Source organism: Myotis davidii, unplaced genomic scaffold (assembly GCF_000327345.1).
Source record: "Myotis davidii unplaced genomic scaffold, ASM32734v1 scaffold54, whole genome shotgun sequence".
Classification (NCBI taxonomy): Eukaryota; Metazoa; Chordata; class Mammalia; order Chiroptera; family Vespertilionidae; genus Myotis; species Myotis davidii.
Genome location: NW_006287915.1, coordinates 3988058 through 4008916, shown reverse-complemented (window position 1 = coordinate 4008916; position 20859 = coordinate 3988058). Strand labels below are relative to the sequence as shown.

General features: G+C 39.0%; 1 protein-coding gene across 1 annotated transcript in view; it reads left to right on the top strand.

Annotated features, from left to right (window-relative positions):
* Nucleotides 1-4: 4 nt before the first annotated feature.
* The window catches only part of TRHDE (thyrotropin releasing hormone degrading enzyme), a gene marked incomplete at its 5' end in the record, with an annotated part of 386911 nt that continues 366056 nt past the window's right edge, over nucleotides 5-20859 (top strand). Inside the window, 2 exons of the mRNA XM_006759751.1 lie at nucleotides 5-381; nucleotides 11869-12142. Of these exons, the coding sequence (XP_006759814.1) occupies nucleotides 5-381; nucleotides 11869-12142 (651 nt within the window). The remainder of the gene's footprint in view (nucleotides 382-11868; nucleotides 12143-20859) is intronic.

The window sequence follows — 20859 nt, the reverse complement described above, 5'->3', positions numbered from 1 at the left end:
GCAGCCGTGGACGCAGCTGCGCTTGTCCGGACATCTCAAGCCGCTCCACTACAATCTGATGCTCACCGCCTTCATGGAGAATTTCACCTTCGCCGGCGAGGTCAACGTGGAGATCGCGTGCCGGAACGCCACCCGCTACGTCGTGCTGCACGCCTCCCGGGTGGCCGTGGAGAAGGTGCAGGTGGCCGAGGACCGGGTGGCCGGGGCTGTCCCGGTGGCCGGCTTCTTCCTCTACCCGCAGACCCAGGTGTTGGTGGTGGTGCTGAACAGGACCCTGGACGCGCAGAGGAACTACAACCTGAAGATCATCTACAACGCCCTGATCGAGAATGAGCTCTTGGGCTTCTTCCGCAGCTCCTACGTGCTCCACGGGGAGAGAAGGTATGGAGGGAGGCGGCGTCCGGCAGCGCCCCACCCCACCCCGCCAGGCTGCTCTAACCGCTGGGCGGCCGGCGACCCCCGGGAACCGCCTGGCGTCCGATACCCGGGCAGCGAAGGGTGGGGGAGAGAAGTGAGGTGGGGGAGGATGATCACCCAGAACCCTCAGGGTCTCCCAGATGCCGGAGCTCTCACTGTTGCCAGCTCCACAAACTCACTCACCAGTGGCGAACCCCTCCCCGTCCAAGTTTCTTAGCCAGCCAGCGCTCGCCTCTTTTTTTAAGGCTAGTGGGCAATCTGAGCGATGCCAGGGTAATGTCAAAAGTCTGCCAAGTTACCGTCGAGGAAATATAAGTTAGCGACAAAAGGCCAGGGCAGCTGCTCCTCGGGGAGATGTCAGCGCAGGAAAGGGCAGAGCAAATCCCCTTCCTCCCCCCGCCCCGCCCCCAAATGCCCACCTCGCCTATTATCTGGCAGAGAATGAGCATTAGCTGCATAAAGTTTTCCAAAACAGGAAGTTGAGGTTTAGAGTAGTAAGAGAGAGCCAGTCCGGTGACAGAGTAAAGGGGCGGGGCCGGTGAGTACTCCGCGCCCGGAGCCCCCAGCTCCAGCCTAAGGCTAGTGACTTCCAGGTGTTTGTTCTGGAGTTTCTGACTCCTTTGGAGGAGGGAAAGCTAGCGGCCAGTCACAAATGCCTTGCTAGCCAGTGCCTTGATGATGTTTAGATGTGGGCAGTAATCTGTTTTTTATTTTTTGGGAGTCTGGCTCCACTTGTTAGAGCTCAGACTTGGGAGTCCAACAGCACGGGGTTCAAATCCCAGCCGCAGACTTGAGCAAGCAGATAAATCTGAGTCACCAACACCCGATTACCTCTAGTGCTTCTTGCGTAATGAATAACAGATGGGGAAATGAAGGCACAAGAGAACTCAAGTAACTTGGCACCTAGCCCACAAAGCAGGGCTGTGTGGCTCCAGAGCCCATATTTTTATTTTTAATTTGGGGGTGGTAATAATGATACTATCCTCAGGATTGTTGCAGGTGTCCATAAGCTAATACACTGAGAATCACTTGACCCTATACCTGGCATTTAGAGTATTCATTGTAAATGTTAGCTATTACGCGTGTCTGTGGTAGTAAGCCCTCAAGCATATTGCTGAGTGAATAAAAAAGTTATTGTTGCTTTTTGCCCTAATCAATGACTGTAGGATTTATGAACAACCAAAGAATGAAATTGGCAACCTTAGAAGTTGAGGCAGGTTGGATATTAGTAATGATATCCACTGGCAGAGCCTCTTTTGTTCTCAAGTCATTCTCCCAACTGCACAAAACTGGGCTCTGAGCAGCCAGGGTGCCTGAGGGCAGCAGGCTTGTCAGTGGAGAGCTGGGACTTGAACTTTGGTTTTCTGATCTCTGGGCTAGGGCTCATGTTGTCTGAAAACTCCCAGAAGTTATTGTGTAAGAGGCTGGGGAAATTCTAGTGTGTTAGGGAGAACACTCTATTTATAGAGTACTATGAAGTAACCTCATATAAATAAATTGTCCAATGCTTTAGTAGTTGTATGATAGTTAAAATCTATAAGTGAATGTATAAATTATTCATTCTCCTAAGATCAGATGTGGACAATGTAAATCCCCTTCCACCACTTCCTCCAACATATTCTGAGGCAGTGGTTCTCAACCTTCTAGCCCTTTAAATACAGTTCCTCATGTTGGGACCCAACCATAAAATTATTTTCATTGCTACTTCATACTGTAATGTTGCTACTGTTATGAATCGTAATGTAAATATCTGATATGCAGGGTGGTCTTAGGCGACCCCTGAGAAAGGGTCGTTCGTTCGCCAAGGGGGTCGCGACCCACAGGTTGAGAACCGCTGTTCTAAGGCATACAGATTAAACCCACGACCATATCAAATGTAGGGTAAAGGCAGAGAAGGCAAATTTGCATGTTAGGTTTAGAAACAAACTAGTTGTATCAAAATGTCAGTAGTGGGAGCTGCATATCATTACTGATCAATCTGTGGTGAAGTAAGTACTTTCAACAAATCCTGTTTTTGGAGCCATGCCAAAATAGATTTGGTGGAACTGAGCTTGTTTTTGGTCAGTGCTTTCAAATTAACAGGACTCTTCAAAAAGACCAGATGTTTCTGCTTGACCCTAACTGATTTCTTGTGCCCGTGGTGCATATTTGTATTCACACCCTCTTCCTAAGGCTTCTCCAAAGATGCAGATAACTTGGTTGAAAGTTTAGTGCATATGTGGCTAAACTCTGCATCCCAACAGAAATGTGGAATTCCATGTTTCTGGAGATCCTAGTGTGGTTTTATTTCTAAACAGCATCTTAGAGAAAGTCTTGTTTCCACCCCTTTTTTTGCCTCCTTGCATACCAGAGTGAATATGATAATTTCTTGGATGTTGATAACTAGAGTTGATAAAGCAAAATGAATGGAATAAACTATTTCACAGTTATCTCAACATTATACATATTAACCTTTATCTTTGATTGTTGTTATCACTAGAACAACTGGGAGCATTTTTAAACATGCCATTATCAGGAACTCAGCCAGGGTTGAACTTTTATCGGTGATGTTTTCATCCCCAAAATGCAATGTAAATTGACATTTTCAAACACACTTTCCAAAAGGACACCGATGCAGACTCAGACTTTTCGTCTGATTAATGATTAAATATCTTGGTTTCTAGTAAGTCATCATTTTTGTCAGTTTAATTATCAGATAATTTCTGCAATGAAAATAAATACTTAATCTGCCGATGAGGGGTCATGCTAAGCAACTTGAAATATTTAAAAGTGTAATACTACAATTCAGTCCCCTTCGCCTGTGTGGAAACAACTCCTTAAAATCCCAATCTGATTTTTCAACCCCTTGCTCAGAGGTCTGAGAGAAACAATTTGGGTGAGGGCAGGAAAATTAGATTTCACCATGTGCCCTGTACCTTTGAGCTCTGGAAGGTTTTGGAGGGGGCCGGTCCTGTCCTAAGGGAAGACTTCCCTTTCCTGGCTCCCATACTGCCATGGAGAAAGGTTGGAAGACAAGTTCCCCATTGAAGCCCAAAGTTTCTCTATTTGAGGCAAATCCTCTCATTTCTGTTGGCCATTTGGCTAAAGGGGAAATGTATCACTTGTTGAATATTGCAAATAAATAAATAAATTCTCTTAAATTTGAAATGTTTACACACAGCAGTAAATTATCTCCATTAGGCAGAATACACAGTCGCTTTTTCCTCAAGTGAGTGTGTAACAGGCAGATAAAAAGGGTGTGTATTTATGCCATCGAATTCTATAGTAGAATATACTTGCTCAGAATTAGGTAAAACGTTCATTTACCTGAAGTAATTGCCGCTTTTGGGTAGCCAGATGGTGAGCATACCCATGTTCAAAGTTGGGTACCTTAATTTAGATCCAGATGGTCTGATTGAAAGAGGAGATTTACCAAAGTAAATGAACATTTTATTCACTTTCAAAAGGGAGACTGTTTTTCTTTGACAAATCTTTGATTGGGTCTATAACATGCCACAGTGCCAGAAGACAGCATAAAAATAGGTCTTTTTCTATCAAGGATTATTTAGAGAGAAACTGTGATCTCCAAGTAAAATGGGAAAATAACATTGCAGTTTTCTAAAAGAATTGCAAAATGACAAAAACAAACACACACACACACACACACACACACACACACACACACACACAAACACACACAAACCCAAAACACGCTTTTGTGGAGAGCATAGAAGTTTTATGGGTAGGCACTTGATCTTTTGTTGTATTAGTATATAGGGTTTCATCTCTTGTCCTTTTTTTTTGAAATGAATTAATTAGTAATCATGATATTTAATAAAAGCAAGAAAACTACCACATTGCTTTTATGTTGAAAGAAACTTCATCTCTCCCAGTCAGTCCCTCTGGTGAGGAAGTAGCTTTACATGAATAAGTTGCTGTATGTAGCTTTTTGCCCCCTACAGAAGGCTCTGAATGGAAAATTCTGTGAGAACTTTTTTATATGGTTCCTTAATGGACTTAGCTCATTGTTTTCCTGTCAGGCACACATAACCATATGGCCAAATTGAGTCCAATGCTGCTGAATTTTGGTCTCAATTCAAAATGCCGCCACTAATCTAAATCTAGAAAATATTTTTTAAAAAAACCTTTGACCATTTCATGAATCAGTCAGGGAGGAAAATCCATAAAATGGTGTTCGCCTTGCCGTGTTTTTTTCCATGGTGCCATCTGATTTGATCACCCTGGAGGGTAATAAAGTATACAGTTTCTCTAAAAGAGTTAAATTAGTTCGCCCATGTTTTCATTTATTCAGAGCAATTCCAAACAGGGCCTATTTGCCCTGGATCTCTTTCAAGCAAAGCAGGCCTGTGGCCGGCTTCCCTGCATTTGTTTGGTCTGCACAACATGTTTATTTCCTTAAACCAAAGTTTGCCGCGGAGTCTGTGATTGGGTTTGAGAAAACAGTACCAGGCATCAGTGTAGGCTTGCCAGAAGATGGTGACATTGGTTGATAAGATCACAAGACTAAGACTCATTTACTTAAGCATGACTTCAAAGAATGATATAGAAAAAGTGAGGAAGAAATGATTTACCTTTAATGCATACGTGTTTTATAGTCTGTAAGGAAGGGCATCCCTCCGTCACCCCGTATTCACCCCCCAGCCACCAGCGATAATCATCATCATCGCTGTCAGTGTTGCTCTTTCAATTTCATTGCGTGTCCTTTACATCCTTTCAGATTTGCAATAGTGGCTGGGTCCCTCCAGATTGTCCAAGTCCCATTCAGCCCTGTTTTCTGCCACTAGGGAGTGGATGCTTTCTCCAATAGAAAGAATTTTACTGCATAGAATTCGGGAGGACATAAAAATGAAAAATACTCTCTGTTTTTCTCAACTTTCTGGGACAATATGAAATGATTCATAAACAGGCACAGCTAGATGGTGGTGGCTGGGCTGTGAGGGAGAGGAAGATGGGCAAGGTTGGGTGGGGCTGAATCGGGGTGAAGGGCCCCAGGATCACCTCCTGCGCACCTGCCTGCACGTGAGCCTTCTCAGCCTCTGGATGCTGAGTGCCCAGGGTGTAAGGAGCTCTGGCATTAGTTGTGCAGAGACGGGTTAATCCACTCCTCCCGGTGAGACCCTGTGTTGACTTGCAGGGTGAAGGTTTACTTTAATTATTGAGATCTTTCCTCAAAAAAAAAAAAAAAATCAGAGGATGAACCAAGAATGGCATTTTAAAATGACTGCTGCTGGTTACTTTTTATCCCTTTTAAGAACATGTTCAAGCCACGTTGGTTGTTTGCTTGATGGAAACGTGTGTGCGTGTTTAGTGAGCTCCGGGACTCTGGAACCAGACTGCCTGGGTTCATGTTCGGACTCTGCCACTGATTGGCTCTGTGACCTTGCCCACGTTTCCTAGTTGTTCTGGGTCTGGTGTCCTCATCTGGAATATGGTGATAATGATAGCCCGTTTCATAGGGTTATTGTGAGGATTACAGGAGTTAAGAAATAAGGCATGTAGAACAGGTCCGGCAATTGGAAAGCACTTAGGTGGGTATTAATATTTTATGATTCTATGGCTGGAGAGCTACTACTTGGGTTGGTAGAAGGTCAGGTAGGGCCAATGTATTGCCTCGGGGTTTCCCCGGAGGAGCAAGACAGTGGGAAAATGGTCACTGTGGACCTTCCTTCCACTGCTGTTTGTTATGCCACCTTAGCGGAGTTCAAAACACAGGAGAGGAAGGACCAGAGCCCTTTCCCCAGGAAGAGGAGAGTGAAGAGAAAGGCTGTGGTATTTCACAGCGAGATAGAGCCCCAGCTTGGTTCAGACACTTGAGAGATGGAGAGGGCTGAGGGGGTAGGAAGGGTGTGGGAAACAGAAGGATGCACAGTTCTCGGACGATGGCACTGCTCTCTACCAGCAGGGAGAACAGCAGAAACCAGCGATGGGAAGGCCAGGAGGATGCGCCCCTTGTCCCTGGAAGCCAGGACAGCAGACAGACACATCCCGAGTACCAAGAGAAAGGCACATCAGTCATTTGATATTGTTCTCAAGACTTTATTGGCATTCTGACAGTACAGTGCTTTATAATCCTTGCACCAGGCTTTGCCTCTTTCCAATATCCAACAAATGAGTCTCAGACACTAGTTTATTTGTTCTTATGAAAACCTAATATTATGGCTCAGGACAATAATGTTATGTATTCATAATACTCGTCATCAATGGTGATCAAACATTCAGTACTCATTTTGATAAGAGTATTTAGTACATAAATAGGAAAACAATTATGGATGTTATGCTCTGTTTTTATAACACGATTATTCACACATGCTCCACTTCCTACATACATATTGCTGGCATTATTGCATTATGTTTTTAGTTTACTAGAATGGTTATTTAAAAAAATAGACTCCACGCTTGCTTATAGCACTGAATATTCAGCAGCAGTACTTTTCTTCTGAAATGGCAGAGGTTTAATGACTCATTGAAGTACATAAAAACACACAGTCTAAACAACATGCTTTTTGACTTAAAATGTTTTCTCATTGAGCAATAATTTGCATTTTGATTAACAGCCTTAACTTTAAATGGGACATGTGTAACTTCCATGACCTTGTAACTGTGCCTATTTTACTATAAACAGTTGAATAGTAACTAGATTGCCATTAGAAATTTTCTTTAGATCTTGGGAGTTTTTATTACCAATATTAAACTATGACAATGCTAGGCAATTTGCAATCTCAACAGAAGCAAGTTCAAAGACCATTTTTCACCGTGCTGTGTGTGTGGTATGCATAGAAGTGGCCAGAACGGAAACCTCTGAAATAGGCCACACCATTTGTGAGGTTCTCTTGGTTTTGGTGGGTTCCACAGTGAAAAGTCATGAATCAATTTTTAATACAAACAGTGCTATGCAAATGTTTGTTGCCTCTGCATATTTTAACTTTATAAAAAGGCAAACTGAAAATAATGGAACAGAAATTGTTTTGTATCACGTACTGTAATTTCTTGGCAATATCAACCAACATTAATGCATTACTTCTGCTGAATCTTATCATAATGACCTGACACGAGTAGCTTGCCTGGTGAACTTCCGCAGAAATAAGAAGAAATCAATTCTTTATATCCTTCAGAGGCAATATAGAGCTTTAAGCTCTCCTTAGCTCAACCAAAATGTCAACTAGACAAGTTGTTAAGAAATCAAGTAATTTATTTTAGATAGAAGAGAATTAAAATGCAGGTTTGTTATTCATATTTTTCTAGCTATGCTAAAGTGACGTTCTTGGAATGACACTTTCAGGATGTCACTTTTGGAAGTGGAATTTTTTATGGTCATAGAGGGACTCATTAAAAGATTAAAAAATGATTTTGTTTAAAAAAGCAAGGGAAAAAAAACAGATAACAAAATACTTTCCCCCATTAACTTCTGCCTCCTGCTGTTTTATTTTACTTCTTGTTGTATTTACATATGTATTTCATATCTGTTTGATATAGTAAAAGGTTTTCTACTTTTAATGATATTTTCATATTTCTTCTACCTGGTGTCCTGCTACCTATTACCTCAGACTCACTTAAATTTATTTAAATCCAAACTCATTATTTTCTACCCCAAATCACCTTCTCTAGAGCCCTCTTTGATGTTTTTAATGCCAGTAAGCAGAAAAGAAGTCTTATTTCCACCAACTGAAGACAACTGTAAAATATATGCAGCGAAGACAACATTATATTTTGAAACCCAGCAGTCACTGTTGGGCCCTGAGCCTGAAATCAGACCTCCTTGTTAGAAAGGAGAGTATCAAGCGTGAGAGAGGTGTTAGAGATGGACTGGCAATACTGAGATCTGGTAAGCCCAGAAGCTGTAAGAGAGCAGGCAGGTCGCAAACTCAATTTGTGAGTCAAAGTTGTTTTAAAGGCTTATTTCTGTGCTGCCCATAGTCAACTTGCTCACTTCTCCATTGTCTATGACCCTTAAAACACTACCTGGACTTCAAGACCAATTCTTATGGTTCCTTTAGTTCTTCAGGCTGGTAGTTCTCAATTGGGCCAGTTCTGTCCCCCTAGGGGACATTTGCAGTGTCAGGACATTTTGGTTGTCACAACTGGGAAGAGTTGGTGCTACTGGCATCTAGTGGTAGAGGCCAGGGATGCTGCTGCTGAACATCCCACAGCCCATGGGACAGTCCCGGACAATGACTATTACCAACCTACAGTGTGCTAATGCTGACATCGAAAGCCCTGCTGTAGGGGAATGTAATTTCTTCCTACATTTCTCTTCTTTGTCATGACCTATTTAGGTGTATATTTAATTTCTTTTATTTAGAATATAAGCTCCTTGAGGGAAGGAAGCAAAGATATTTCTCCTCAGTATTAAACACTCAAAAAAAAAAAAAAAAAAGAAAGAGAGGAGCATGCATTTATAGAACTTATAGGAAAAAGCTACTTAGTGGTAGTGTAATGAACCTCATCAAATTCATGGAATAGTATATGTCTAAGTTTTGTTCAGTTGTAGGATCTCAAGCTTAGAAAAGACCTTACGTGTAATCTAGCCCTACTGCTGTTTTTTCCAAGGGACTTTTTTTTGATTTCCTAAATACTGAACTGAAAGTCAATTGCAATCATCTTTAGGTGCCAGACTGTGAAATTGGTATTTTCTCATTTAGACGCTATCAGAGTATATTTTGGCCCTCTGTGTATAGATATATACTGTATGTATGAATTCATTAAGAATATTAATTGCAGAAAAAAATCACTAAATGATTTCTTCAGTTCCTTTCAACCCCGAGAATCAGTTATTTACATTGCTAGCTTTACTAGCACATTTACTTACTATGTAAGGCAAAAAGAGACTGCCAGATGTGATTTTTTTGCATAAATATTTGGTTTATTAATTTCCCATTAGCCCAAAGGTATTTAGAATTTCTCTATCTAATAAATTCCTACCCATTAATTACTTAGTGCCAAAGACTCCTTTGACTTTTATATAATGACTTATACATTCTAATTGCAACCACTCTGTTGAACTCTTGTAGAACCTTCCCCATAGTATTATTAGTATTAGAATATATAAATATAGATATTCTTTTCAATTAGATCACAAAGAACTTAAGGGCAAAGTGGTTATATCTTTAAAAAAATTCTACCATGTACCTAATAATGAAGAGCAGACAATTTCTAATTGTGCAATGACTGGAATTGGAGTTCTCAGATACTTTAAAATTAAAAGAGAACACTTTTTCATATATAAAATCTCATAGATATCATTTAAGTAGCCTCAGTAGAGAAATATCAAGCTTGGTGGACATTTTAATTAATGATATTGAAAGATAAGATTCAAGAACAGTATATAAGACAAAAATATATGATGAGAGAATTGTAAATGGGTACATTTTAACTAAAAGGTACTGATATTAAGCAAAAATCATACTGTTACCAGTAAAAATAATAGGGAAAATATTACCATGACTGGCAAATTTGGAAGGAACTTTTATTACCAACAGTTGAATTAAAACATTGTTTATAAATTATGACTAAAGATTAATTTTACTGTTTTTGAAATATAATTACCTTTTACTCACATATAGAAAAAGTGAATTCTAGACCTGGTTTTACACTAATTGCCTGTGTAACTCTGGACAAATCACTTAACCCTACTGGAACTACTTTTTCATTTTAGAAATTCATGAGAGTTGGACAGTTTGTTTCTGAGATTGCTTCCAACTTTAACCTTAAATTTTTCTGAAGATTTATAGTTAAAACTTGTTTTACATGTATTATCTCGTTTTATCGTCTCAATAGTTTTGTAAGGAAGACCTAGAAAACATTATTGTTTTCCTTCTATTAATGAAAAAATAGGCTCAGGCAGTTAAGTAATTTATCCAAGACGGGTATGTAGCAGTCCAGTACTGTTTCCAAGGTAATTATCAAAACTCTTTCTCTGAAAGTCGGTATACAATTAATCTTAAAAATGTATTATTTTTCCCTATTTCAAAACAAAGCTTCAAAAAGTAGGCTTTCAATGATAAATGTAAGCTTTATAATTTTAAAATGGTCTCAACAATTACAACTCATGGTTTGAGCCAAGGATCGCCAATAAGGTTCAACACACACATCAACACCTATTGATTGGGAGTAGCTGCCTGATGTGCTGTGCTGAGAATTTTGAGGCCAAGTTCAGGCTCAGTAGGAAAGTGTGCCATGTTAGATTAACCATGTTTACCTTGAATGATGGTGAGGGGAGAGGTGGCAGAATTACTTAAGGGGGAAAGAGCTTTTTAAAGAAATAACTTTAGAACTCAGTAATGTTTTACAAAGAGTCTGATATTGACTTGCGTTATATCAAGTTTTGCAACTCGGATTGTTAAAAAAGTGTAATGAACTCTTGTCATGAATGTTTTCATAAATGATGATCTTTTAAGTTAAAAGAGTGTCCTTCTTGAAGTCCTTAATATGAGCATTTTCATTTGTAACCCTAAACTGTGAAAAAAGTTATTTCTAGTTAGCATTTTAATAAGCAGTTTTGCAGCTTGATCTGAAAACTTGAGGGCATTAAATATATTTTATATGTGCACTTATATATGTATATAAATACATACATTGACAGGTTTATTATACAGATATTTATTATATTAACATCGTAATATAATAAATATATATTATGAGTTGTAAAAAGCAATGGTGTCTACATTACTCCATGTAAACATATGTTACAGCTCTCAGAAAGGTTGAGATATTGTCAATCAATGGCTGCCATTTTTTGACTGGCTGCTGTTTATTAACTGCCTACTGGGTGCTATTCATCTATTCACCATGATAGGTGCTTTGCATTCTCTTTTTTCCCACCTTAAGCTTTACAAAAGCTTTTTTTCTGAGTTAAGCAAGATTACTTTATTTTAAACAATGAACAACTACACTTTAGGGAAATTTAGTAATTGTACAGGATGATATGGCTAAGAATGTTGTAGAGCCAGAATACAGACCAAGTTCTATCAGGATCCAAAGTCCATGTTCTTACTAAAATCAGGTCATGATGAAATTTGAGGACACAGGTGTTTCCCAGTGATGGTCTATGTTCTATACATATGTGATGACAACTTCTGGGTTTTAGTTTCACTGACATTAAATGTTCAGCTTCAGGAAGGAAAGGGAGGCATGCCAAACAAGAGGATTATTATTTTCCAGTGTTTGCCAATGTGGTGCCAGTGAATTGTTTGTCTGTAGAGTATAGTGTTTTGTCTAACAGGCACTCTCTGGATTGAGAATTTACTTTTTAACTGAGACAAAAACTTCCCAAAAGAACTTTTATTGTTGGGGAAATATGTGTATTGTGCTTTTATGCTAACCATGAACCTAAGTTTGGTTCAGAAAAGGAAAGGACCTTGGAATTTGGCAATAATATGTTATCAATAGGAACATGTAAAGTGATCATAACTGAAGCCATAAATGTAATTGGGAATGTCATTTTCTGTTTTCCAGATTCCTTGGTGTTACTCAGTTTTCGCCTACACATGCCAGAAAAGCATTTCCTTGTTTTGACGAGCCCATCTACAAGGCAACTTTTAAAATCAGCATCAAGCATCAAGCAACCTACTTATCTTTATCCAATATGCCAGTGGAAACTTCCGTGTTTGAGGAAGATGGATGGGTTACGGATCACTTTTCACAGACCCCTCTCATGTCCACGTATTACTTAGCCTGGGCTATTTGCAACTTCACATACAGAGAAACTATCACCAAGAGTGGAGTTGTAGTAAGTATTTTAAACTTAATGATGTTTTTGGATCATGTACACTCTGTAATCTGATTTCTGGATTAACAATGGCTTAATTATTCCGATCCTCCTCACATATATAGCTGAATTCTTTCCTTAACCCTTGGGAGAAAAATTATCTTCTTAGCTTCAAAAAGTCAGAGAGGAATGTCTCTTCTATACCCAGCTCTCTTATTCCTTCACCCCCAACCCCATTATCCCTGTCCCTCTTCATCTCCTGGGTATCTCTGAAATAGCTGTTGTTTGTTTGGGAAACATTTATACGATTGGGGAAGCTGCTTCTTTTTATTGTGAAACATTTCAAATATAAAGAAAATGTGGAGAATAACATAATACACTCTATATACCTACTAGTCAGCTCTATAAAATCTAAATATTTTACCATCTTTGCTTCAGTCTAATTAATTTTTGAAGAAGTAAACCATATTGGATAGAGCTCTCTATTGAAGCTCTCTGTGCACCCTGCCTGATCTCATGTCTTGCCTTCTCCCTTAGAGAGAATCACTCTACTGAATTGGCGTCTTGCCATTTCCATGTATATTATTATGTAATTATTAAGTATGTATCTATCCATTTACAATACACATCATGCTTTAAAATTTCATATAAGTGGTTTTATATTACAGATAGCATTCTGCAACTTATTTTCATTTCATTTTACTTTTTGCTTAAAATAATGTTTTTGTGGTTTATCTGAATAGAATGGTTGAATGAATGCATCAAAATTTGTCATCTTCCTAAGATGAATGTTTTTATTTTTCTGATTTTAAATGATTAACAGCAATTCTCAGTGAACATTTTGCACATATAAGTTCTGCCAATGTGCTAGAATTTCTGTACAGTGAAGAGCTTCTTTTAGCCCATATCACCCAAATGTATAAAAATATGTTCTTAGGAAAGGGTAGTAATAGGAAGCCTGGAGAAATATTGTTTGCATTAAATTTATAATAAGAATCAACTGGACTCTGTATGACAGCTACTGTTTGTGACACCAAAGTGTTCTAGGCACTGTTTCCATCCTACTGCATTTAATTAGTGAGGCCAGGTCAGCCATGCCAAGTTAGCAACTTCCTCCTTATTTCAATGGCTTACACAATAAATATACATTTATTTTAATTTTCATGTTAATCCTAAAGCAAGGTATTATAATCCCATTTTTCTGAATGAGTAAACTGAGGCTTAAAGAGATTAAGTACTTTCCCAGGGTTGGTTACAAAGTAAGCAAGTGATAGAGCTTCTGTTGGACCGATTTCAAATTTTAGCCTTTTCTGCCATGTGCCCTAGGAACTCTGTTTCACTACTTCACTTGTGTGTCTATAACAGAATTCAGGTAATGATTCTCTCCATCCAGTGGCCATCAGATTCAGTGTTGCTCGAACATAACAAAATAAGTGAGTAGACATCTATATTCTTATTCTGTAGGAAGTTCATAGCTCTATAATAACCTAAATTTTGGAATATTGGTTTGGCTAAATAAATGTTTCTCACTGTTACTTTCAATTTAAAGAACTGTGGAGCTTATTTTAAAATATAAAATCTGCCTGCATACAAAATTCATGCTATTATTGAAGAGTCTATATATAAATTCAACTACATAATCATTAAATAATGTCCTAAATGCTGGCTCCAGAGGGCTGGATGACATTTTACTCTTTGGGACTTATACTCATTTGATAAGTTGAATTCCTCTGAGGTTTGTAAAGTCTGAATATTTCAAGGCTGTACACATTGGACCAAACGCAGAAAAGGAACACCAAGATATCTCATTTCCTTTTACGTCTTCGGAAGATGATGATTGACTTGCCTTGGGTCAGCTAGCAGCATAGGGTACAATGGAAATGTTTTTTTTCCAAGTATGTTTTCTTAAAAGTGTTCTCAGCCTTTCACAGTTCTGCTTGCTGTTAAGTGACCCATGTTTAAGTGACCCAGACACACTCTAATTATTTAGACGTGACTCTGTATTAGAGTTAAGAATCTAAGTAACTGGTAAACATTTTAAAAGTCCTCCTTAATCATTTTTATGAAGGAAAGATACAACATGCTACTAGAGAACATTGAAAGGTCAAATGAAAGAAAATTTTGGATTGTATAATCTGCACACACTAAGAAGTGTAGAAAGGAAAACAAAATTGCCATTGGGAGCCCTTATTTATCAACTGTGGAAATATGTTTTAAAGCCTGGATCTCTTTTTCTGTCACCCTTTGGAAATCCAATCTATTTTCTTTCCACTGCTTTTCCTCGTTATTACTGGGAGCCCATGGGAATGACATTACTCAACTCTTAGCAGCTAGAAGAAGTAGAAGTTTAGTTCTAAAATCTTGGAAGTGGGAAGGTTATGTGAAGTCCAGGAGGTCATTTTGGATCAGAAGCTGAGGCAGTTTCCTTCAGGATATGAGAGAGCAACTTGAGTGGCATCTTAATACATAGCTTAATTGTAGCAGTGCCTCAAGTGTGCATATTTGAAGCATCATCATTATTTGCTTATCAAGTTATCTATACTCTGCAAGGCACGATCCTGAGTAATTAGAAAGATAAAAAACAGTCTAAGATCCTTCTAGTACAGAGATTGCAAATGCAGCTTTCAGATTGAATCTAAGCCTGCAGATGTATTTTGTTTACCCATCCCTAACATGGATTAACATTTTTATCATTAATTGACAACATTTAGAAATTGGGAGATTGCACATAAGATTATTTATTTATGGCTTCTCTTGAAAAAATGGGAAGATCACTAGGCCCACATTACTGTGTGGCAATATTTGTTCATTCATTTATTTCTTCAAAAGATATTTATTGACTGAGTGTCAGGTATTGTTCTGGGCTCTGCTGATATAGCAGTGAACACAGGAGACAGGGTTTCTACTCTCAAGAAACTTACATCCTAATGAGGAGACAGTGACAGTAAACAAATAAATGTATCATATGTCAGGTGGTGATATATGCATGCGGAAGGTGAGTGTGCCTGACCCATTTACATGGGGCATTTGCTTCCCAGTGTAACTTAATCAAGAACATTTTTATTCTTTGGCATCTAGTCCACTTCACTATTGTATATTACCTGCTTTCATTCTGTAGACATTTGCATTTCTAACCATAGTCTAAGGACATAATTCAAAAGGGTAGCCAAGGAACGTGCATTGGAAAAGCAATGAGCTTACCAATTGTGAATTAGTGTTACTAGCATTCAATAATTATCAAATTAAAGCTATAGAAAATAAGTTAAAGGCAGTTTTGAAGATGGAGAACTTGCTAAGGGTTAGGTCTAGGTATGTGCGTCCTGGAGGAGATAGGGTTGAACATGGCCCTGAATGATGATTTGGTCTTAGAGAAGATGAATGTGGGCATATAACCCTCAGCAGGGGAAGTATTAATAAGAAAAGACAAAGAGATAGGTATATCTTTGGGAGATAGTGTAGCTTTATGGATATAAACACGGATTGATTTTAGAATGAGATAGGTTTGCTTTCGAATTTTTGCTTTGCTTTTCTATGACCTTGGTTAATTACTTAACCTCTCTTTATCCTGGTTTTCTTGTTTGAAAACTGGAAGTATGAATTCTTCTTTTATAATATTGTTCCAGTTACTATTATGGCATAATGAACTCCAGAATTTGTGGCATAAAACAACCTTTTGATATGCTGAAAGTTTCAGCGGGTCAGGAATTTGGAAGGGCACAGTGGCACACTGTCTCTTCTCATTGATGTCAGGGGCCTCAGCTGGGGAGACTTGATGAGTAGGGGTGACTTGACAGCAGGAGACCAGAATCCCCTGGACCTTCTTCATTGTGTCTGGTTGTTCTGCCAGGCTGCTGCGATGGCAGCTCAGGCTGCTGGTCAGAGCATTTGTATGTGGCCTTCACACATATCCTGGGCTTGCTCAAAGCATGGTGGCCTCAGAGTGGTTGGACTTCTTACATGGTGAAGTAGCTCCAAAGGTGAATGTCTCAAAAGAACTAGGTAGAAGCTATATGACCCTTTTTGACTTATCTTCAGAAGCCACACAGCATCACTTTTACTGCTTTTTTATGGGTACAAGGAAGTCGTAAGGATGGTTCTGATTTGATTGAAGAGAACATAGACCCAATCTCTTGATGGGGAGTGTCAAAGAATTTGTGGACTTGTTTGAAAATCAATACAGTCTGCTCTCTGGTCACAGATTATTTACATTCATTCCACATATAAAATGCACTCGCCAATAAGTTTGGTTCATTATAGCATCAGACTCAAGTTTGAGGTACAGGATCTCACCATCTAGTTTAGGTCTGGGTGCAGATGAGACTACTTGGGTTTGGTTTCTTGGGCATGCTTCTCTCTTCCTGAGGACCTATTAACTAATTAGATAAATGATCTATCTCCACTCCTCATCCCCAAGAGACAATGGTAAGATGAGAATATGACTATTGCACTAAACCTTTTCATTAAAGAGTAGAAAACAATGAGAGGACACAGCAGTTGCTGGCCTGTAGCAATTTGGAAATCCAACTGGGCACATGTTGCACATGTTGACAATTCCTTAATTATGGCTCATTGCTCTTCTTTCTGGAGTGTGGCCCCACCCTTTGGGCTCTTAAGTTTTGTCTTTTAAGGCACCTTTTCTCTTCCAATTAAAAAGAAGTTTGTATTTACAATTGAAAAGCTTTCTGAGCTTACTTTCTACAAGGAAAAAGTTCAGGGTCCAAAGTCTTTATTTTTCTTTTGTATTGGCTCTGTTGCTTTAAGTCCAAGTATGTATATAATTTATAATTATATAAAAATGTTGGCTTTTTATACATCAAGTTATATCCATTCCATTAGACAAAACTATACCCACAGGTCTCTTTAAGATGAGCCTTGAGGCCTTTGCCCTTAGCATTCATAGATGCTTTATTGTTTAACAGGAAGGGTTTCAGGCACATGTTTAAGATCCTAAGAAAACCTTTTGTCTTTTTCAAAAGGCCTGTGAGGCATCACTTTAAGAGTGTCTGAAGTCTTCATTTCTGAAGTCACATTCTTAGTTGCATCTTGAGACCATGTTTTCCTGATGTGTATTTTTTCCCCTGGGGCTGTTTCTTTGAAAATCTTTTGCTATCTGGAGAGGCAGGGTTGAAGACAGAGTTTAAATTTCAAACTCAGCAAGTCTTAATTTTTTTCTAAATTTTGCTTAGAAACTGGACAGTTAATTCTTAAGCTCGTCTCTCCTTTTTTTTTTTTTGCAATTTTATGGCCAATGAGAAGAAGCCAGGTGGTACTTTCAGTATTATGCCTGGAAATATCCTTATTTAGAAAATATAGTTCAGTAGTTATTAGTTCTCATTTTCCATGATACTACAGGGAACACTGTTGCCAAACTTTCTTCCAGTATGTCACAAAATTCCCCTTTCATTTAGCTTCTAGTACTAGTCACCTTAGTATTCTTTAAGCCCTACCCCACAGCTTCCTTAAGCTTTTGCCCCAAAGCCAATGATGCCGCATGTTTGAGGCTTATGTCACTCCCCCACTTCCAGGTGCTAAAATAGGCTCTAATTGGTATTGCTGAATGAGAAATCACTCTAAAACTTAGCAATAAAAAGTAACAATTTCAATGCTTATGGATTCTGTGGGTCAGGAGTACAAACAGTAAAGAGCAGGGAATGATCTTCTCTGTTCTACAATGTCACAGCGGTAGAGACTCGATATGTGGGCATGATTTGACAGCTGGGAGCCAGAATTATCTGGGGCTTCTTTACTAGGTGTCTACTTGGTGTTAACTGTTATCTGAGCCCTTAGTTAGGGCTCTCATTTGGAGCATCTATGAGTGGACTTTCCATGTGGCATGAGCTTCCTTGCAGCATGGTAGCCTAATGTTGTCAGACTTGTTACTGGCCTCTAAAGAGATTTACACTGCCAGTTCATCTATATAACAAAAGCCTAATTGATGGTTACGGCAGAACGACCAGAACGACTGGTCGCTATGATGTGCACTGACCACCAGAGGGCAGATGCTCAACGCAGAAGCTGCCCCCTGGTGGTCAGTGCACTCCCACAGGGGGAGAGCCACTCAGCCAGAAGTCGGGCTCACGGCTGGTGGGCACAGCGGCGGTGGTGGGAGCCTCTCCCACCTCCATGGCAGTGCTAAGGAGCAGCAAGCCAAGCGGTTAGGAGCAATGAGCAGGCGGGTAATAAAGAGAGAAGGGTCCTGGACTGCGAGAGGGTGCAAGCGGGGTTGAAGGACCCCCCTTCCCCAGTGCCAGAATTTTGTGCACCGGGCCTCTAGTTCCATTATAAAAGGTTACATAGATTGTATTAGTCACCATCATTTCTCTCTCCCTCTCTCTCTCTCTCTCTCTCTCTCTCTCTCTCTTCTCTCTCTCTCTCTCTCTCTCTCTCTTAGCAAGGCAGATACTATATTACCCTTCCTGACCTAGCCTAAGAAGTGAAACAGTGTCACTTTGGGGTCATTCTATTAGTTGTAAACTTAGGTTGGCCCAGATTCTAGCAGAGGGGACATAGACCCATTTTTAATGGGAGTAGTGTCAAAGAATTTGAAGACTCATTTGAAAAGCACCACAGTTGTTATAAGTATTATAGGAAATTATGTTTATAAAATCCTGAACATAGTGCCTGACATTGTACTGACTCTAATGATAACAAGTAATTTAATGAGATTCCGAAGGCATAGGAGGGAGTAGTGATATTTAACTTTGAGAGGTAGATGGAAGCAAGATTGTTAAAGAGCTTGATGCCTGGCTAAACTTTAAAATTTTCTTCAGTTAACAATAAGAGCCATTGAAGTTTAAAAGCTGGAGACATGACACATGTAATTTCTATAATCTGCCTGAGAAAAGCATTCACAATGTGTAGACATGAGGAAACTAGAAGCAGAGGGTCCATTTAACTAGGAAACTCTGAACTAGAGTGGTTATAATTTAAATGAGTGGCATAGTATAGATATGAAAGGCATTTTAAAGGTAGAATTGGTAGTACTTGGTGAGAGACAAAAGATAGGAAAAAGTAAATATAGGGAAGCAAAAGAGCCAAGAATGACTTTAAGGGTTAAGTTAATAACAGCTCTGTAGTTTCCATCCTTCATATTCACTGTGTTTCTGAATTGGCTCTCACAACCAAGGAGGGTTTTCATTTGCCTTGGCCAGTCTCATGGATTAACTTACACTGTTGTAACTGGTTATATAGAACTTCTTAGTCAGCATTCTTTATATTAGCAAGTTACAAAATCTCAATTTGAGCATATGCAAAAAGGGAAATTGATTATATAGATATTGGGATATCTCAAAGAATCTCAGGTCAGAGATGGACCTGGGGCTTAGAGCACGGTGAGAAATTTGGGAATCCTATTTCAGGTCCTTGTCAGTGCTTCTGCTTTGCTTTCCTCTCTCACAAGGGACAGGCTTCCTGGGTTGTTGGTTCACCTGGTGGAATAATGCTGCCAAAAGTTTCCAAGCTTTCCATATTAGAGTGAAGCCACCAAGAGGGAAAGGAACGTTTATAAATTTCCAAACATATAAGGAGCATCTTGGTTGCCCTTGCTTGAATCACATGATCATCTTTGGTCACTGTGGTTAGAGAGTACACATGTGGAGTCACATAATAGGAACATGGCATCTTCTGCTTTACCTCATAGATGGGAGTCTGTAGCAAAACAAGGAGTTTCTAGAGAAGGAATGCTGGGCAAAAACCCACTATCAGTGCCCCAGATGTATTTTTAGCTGACTACCATGGGAAGAATACATTAAATTTACCATGGTGGTATATACATATATACCCAGGAGTGTACACACACACATTCATGTGATGAATATTTCTGATGCTTAGGGTTCTAGTGATGATACTGTGTATATACATTTAAAACATGAATGTATGTTAAAGCATGTATCCTACTGAAAATGAAATTTAGGTCTCCCTTTAACAAGAGAAGTTGAGAACTGTGGGTTAATGTACTCTGAGCATATATTCTAGTTTATAAATACCCATGGTAATAATAGGAGTCCTTTTGTCACTAGACATTCTGGTTAAATTGCGGTACAAATATAACAATGGCCCATTGAGAAAAAAATTGTGACAAAAGAGTTGGATTACTAAGCTATTAGGAATATAAGTAGAGGGTTCCTGACTACGCCAAGCAGAGTTAGTCATCCTCCTCCTCTCTACTCTTAGAATACTGTGTGCACTCATCCTTCATACTCATTTTCTTGCTGTTTATAGTCCTTTCTTGCTGTCCTTGTTGCTCATCTAGACTGCACACTTTGAATGAAGGCAAAGTGGCTTACTCATCTTTGTAAGATTAGCAGCTTCTATTGTATGTAGAAAATGGTAGGTACTCAGTGAAAGTCCATTGAACATCCAAATTAGTGAATTCTCTTCAGAGAAGTCACAATGTCGGTGGTTTCCAAAACGTTTGGTTAGGTTAATATATAAGGCATGAAAATTAATGAGAAGTACTTTTGACCAATATTGAACTAAAATTAATAAAGGTTGTAATACAGATATTACCACTTTAAGCCATTCTGGTGGAAGATATAGATGAAAAGAGAAAAAAAGGGGACATACATATGTAATATTTTCAACAATAAAAATTTTTTTAAAAAAAGGAACATTGAGTACTGAGTTTTACTGCCAAACAGGGAACTGAATTCAGGGCAGAGTCCAATCTCTGGAGAATCTAGCATAGGGGAGGAGAAATGGGAATTTTACTTTATTTTTTATTTATTTTTTAAATATAT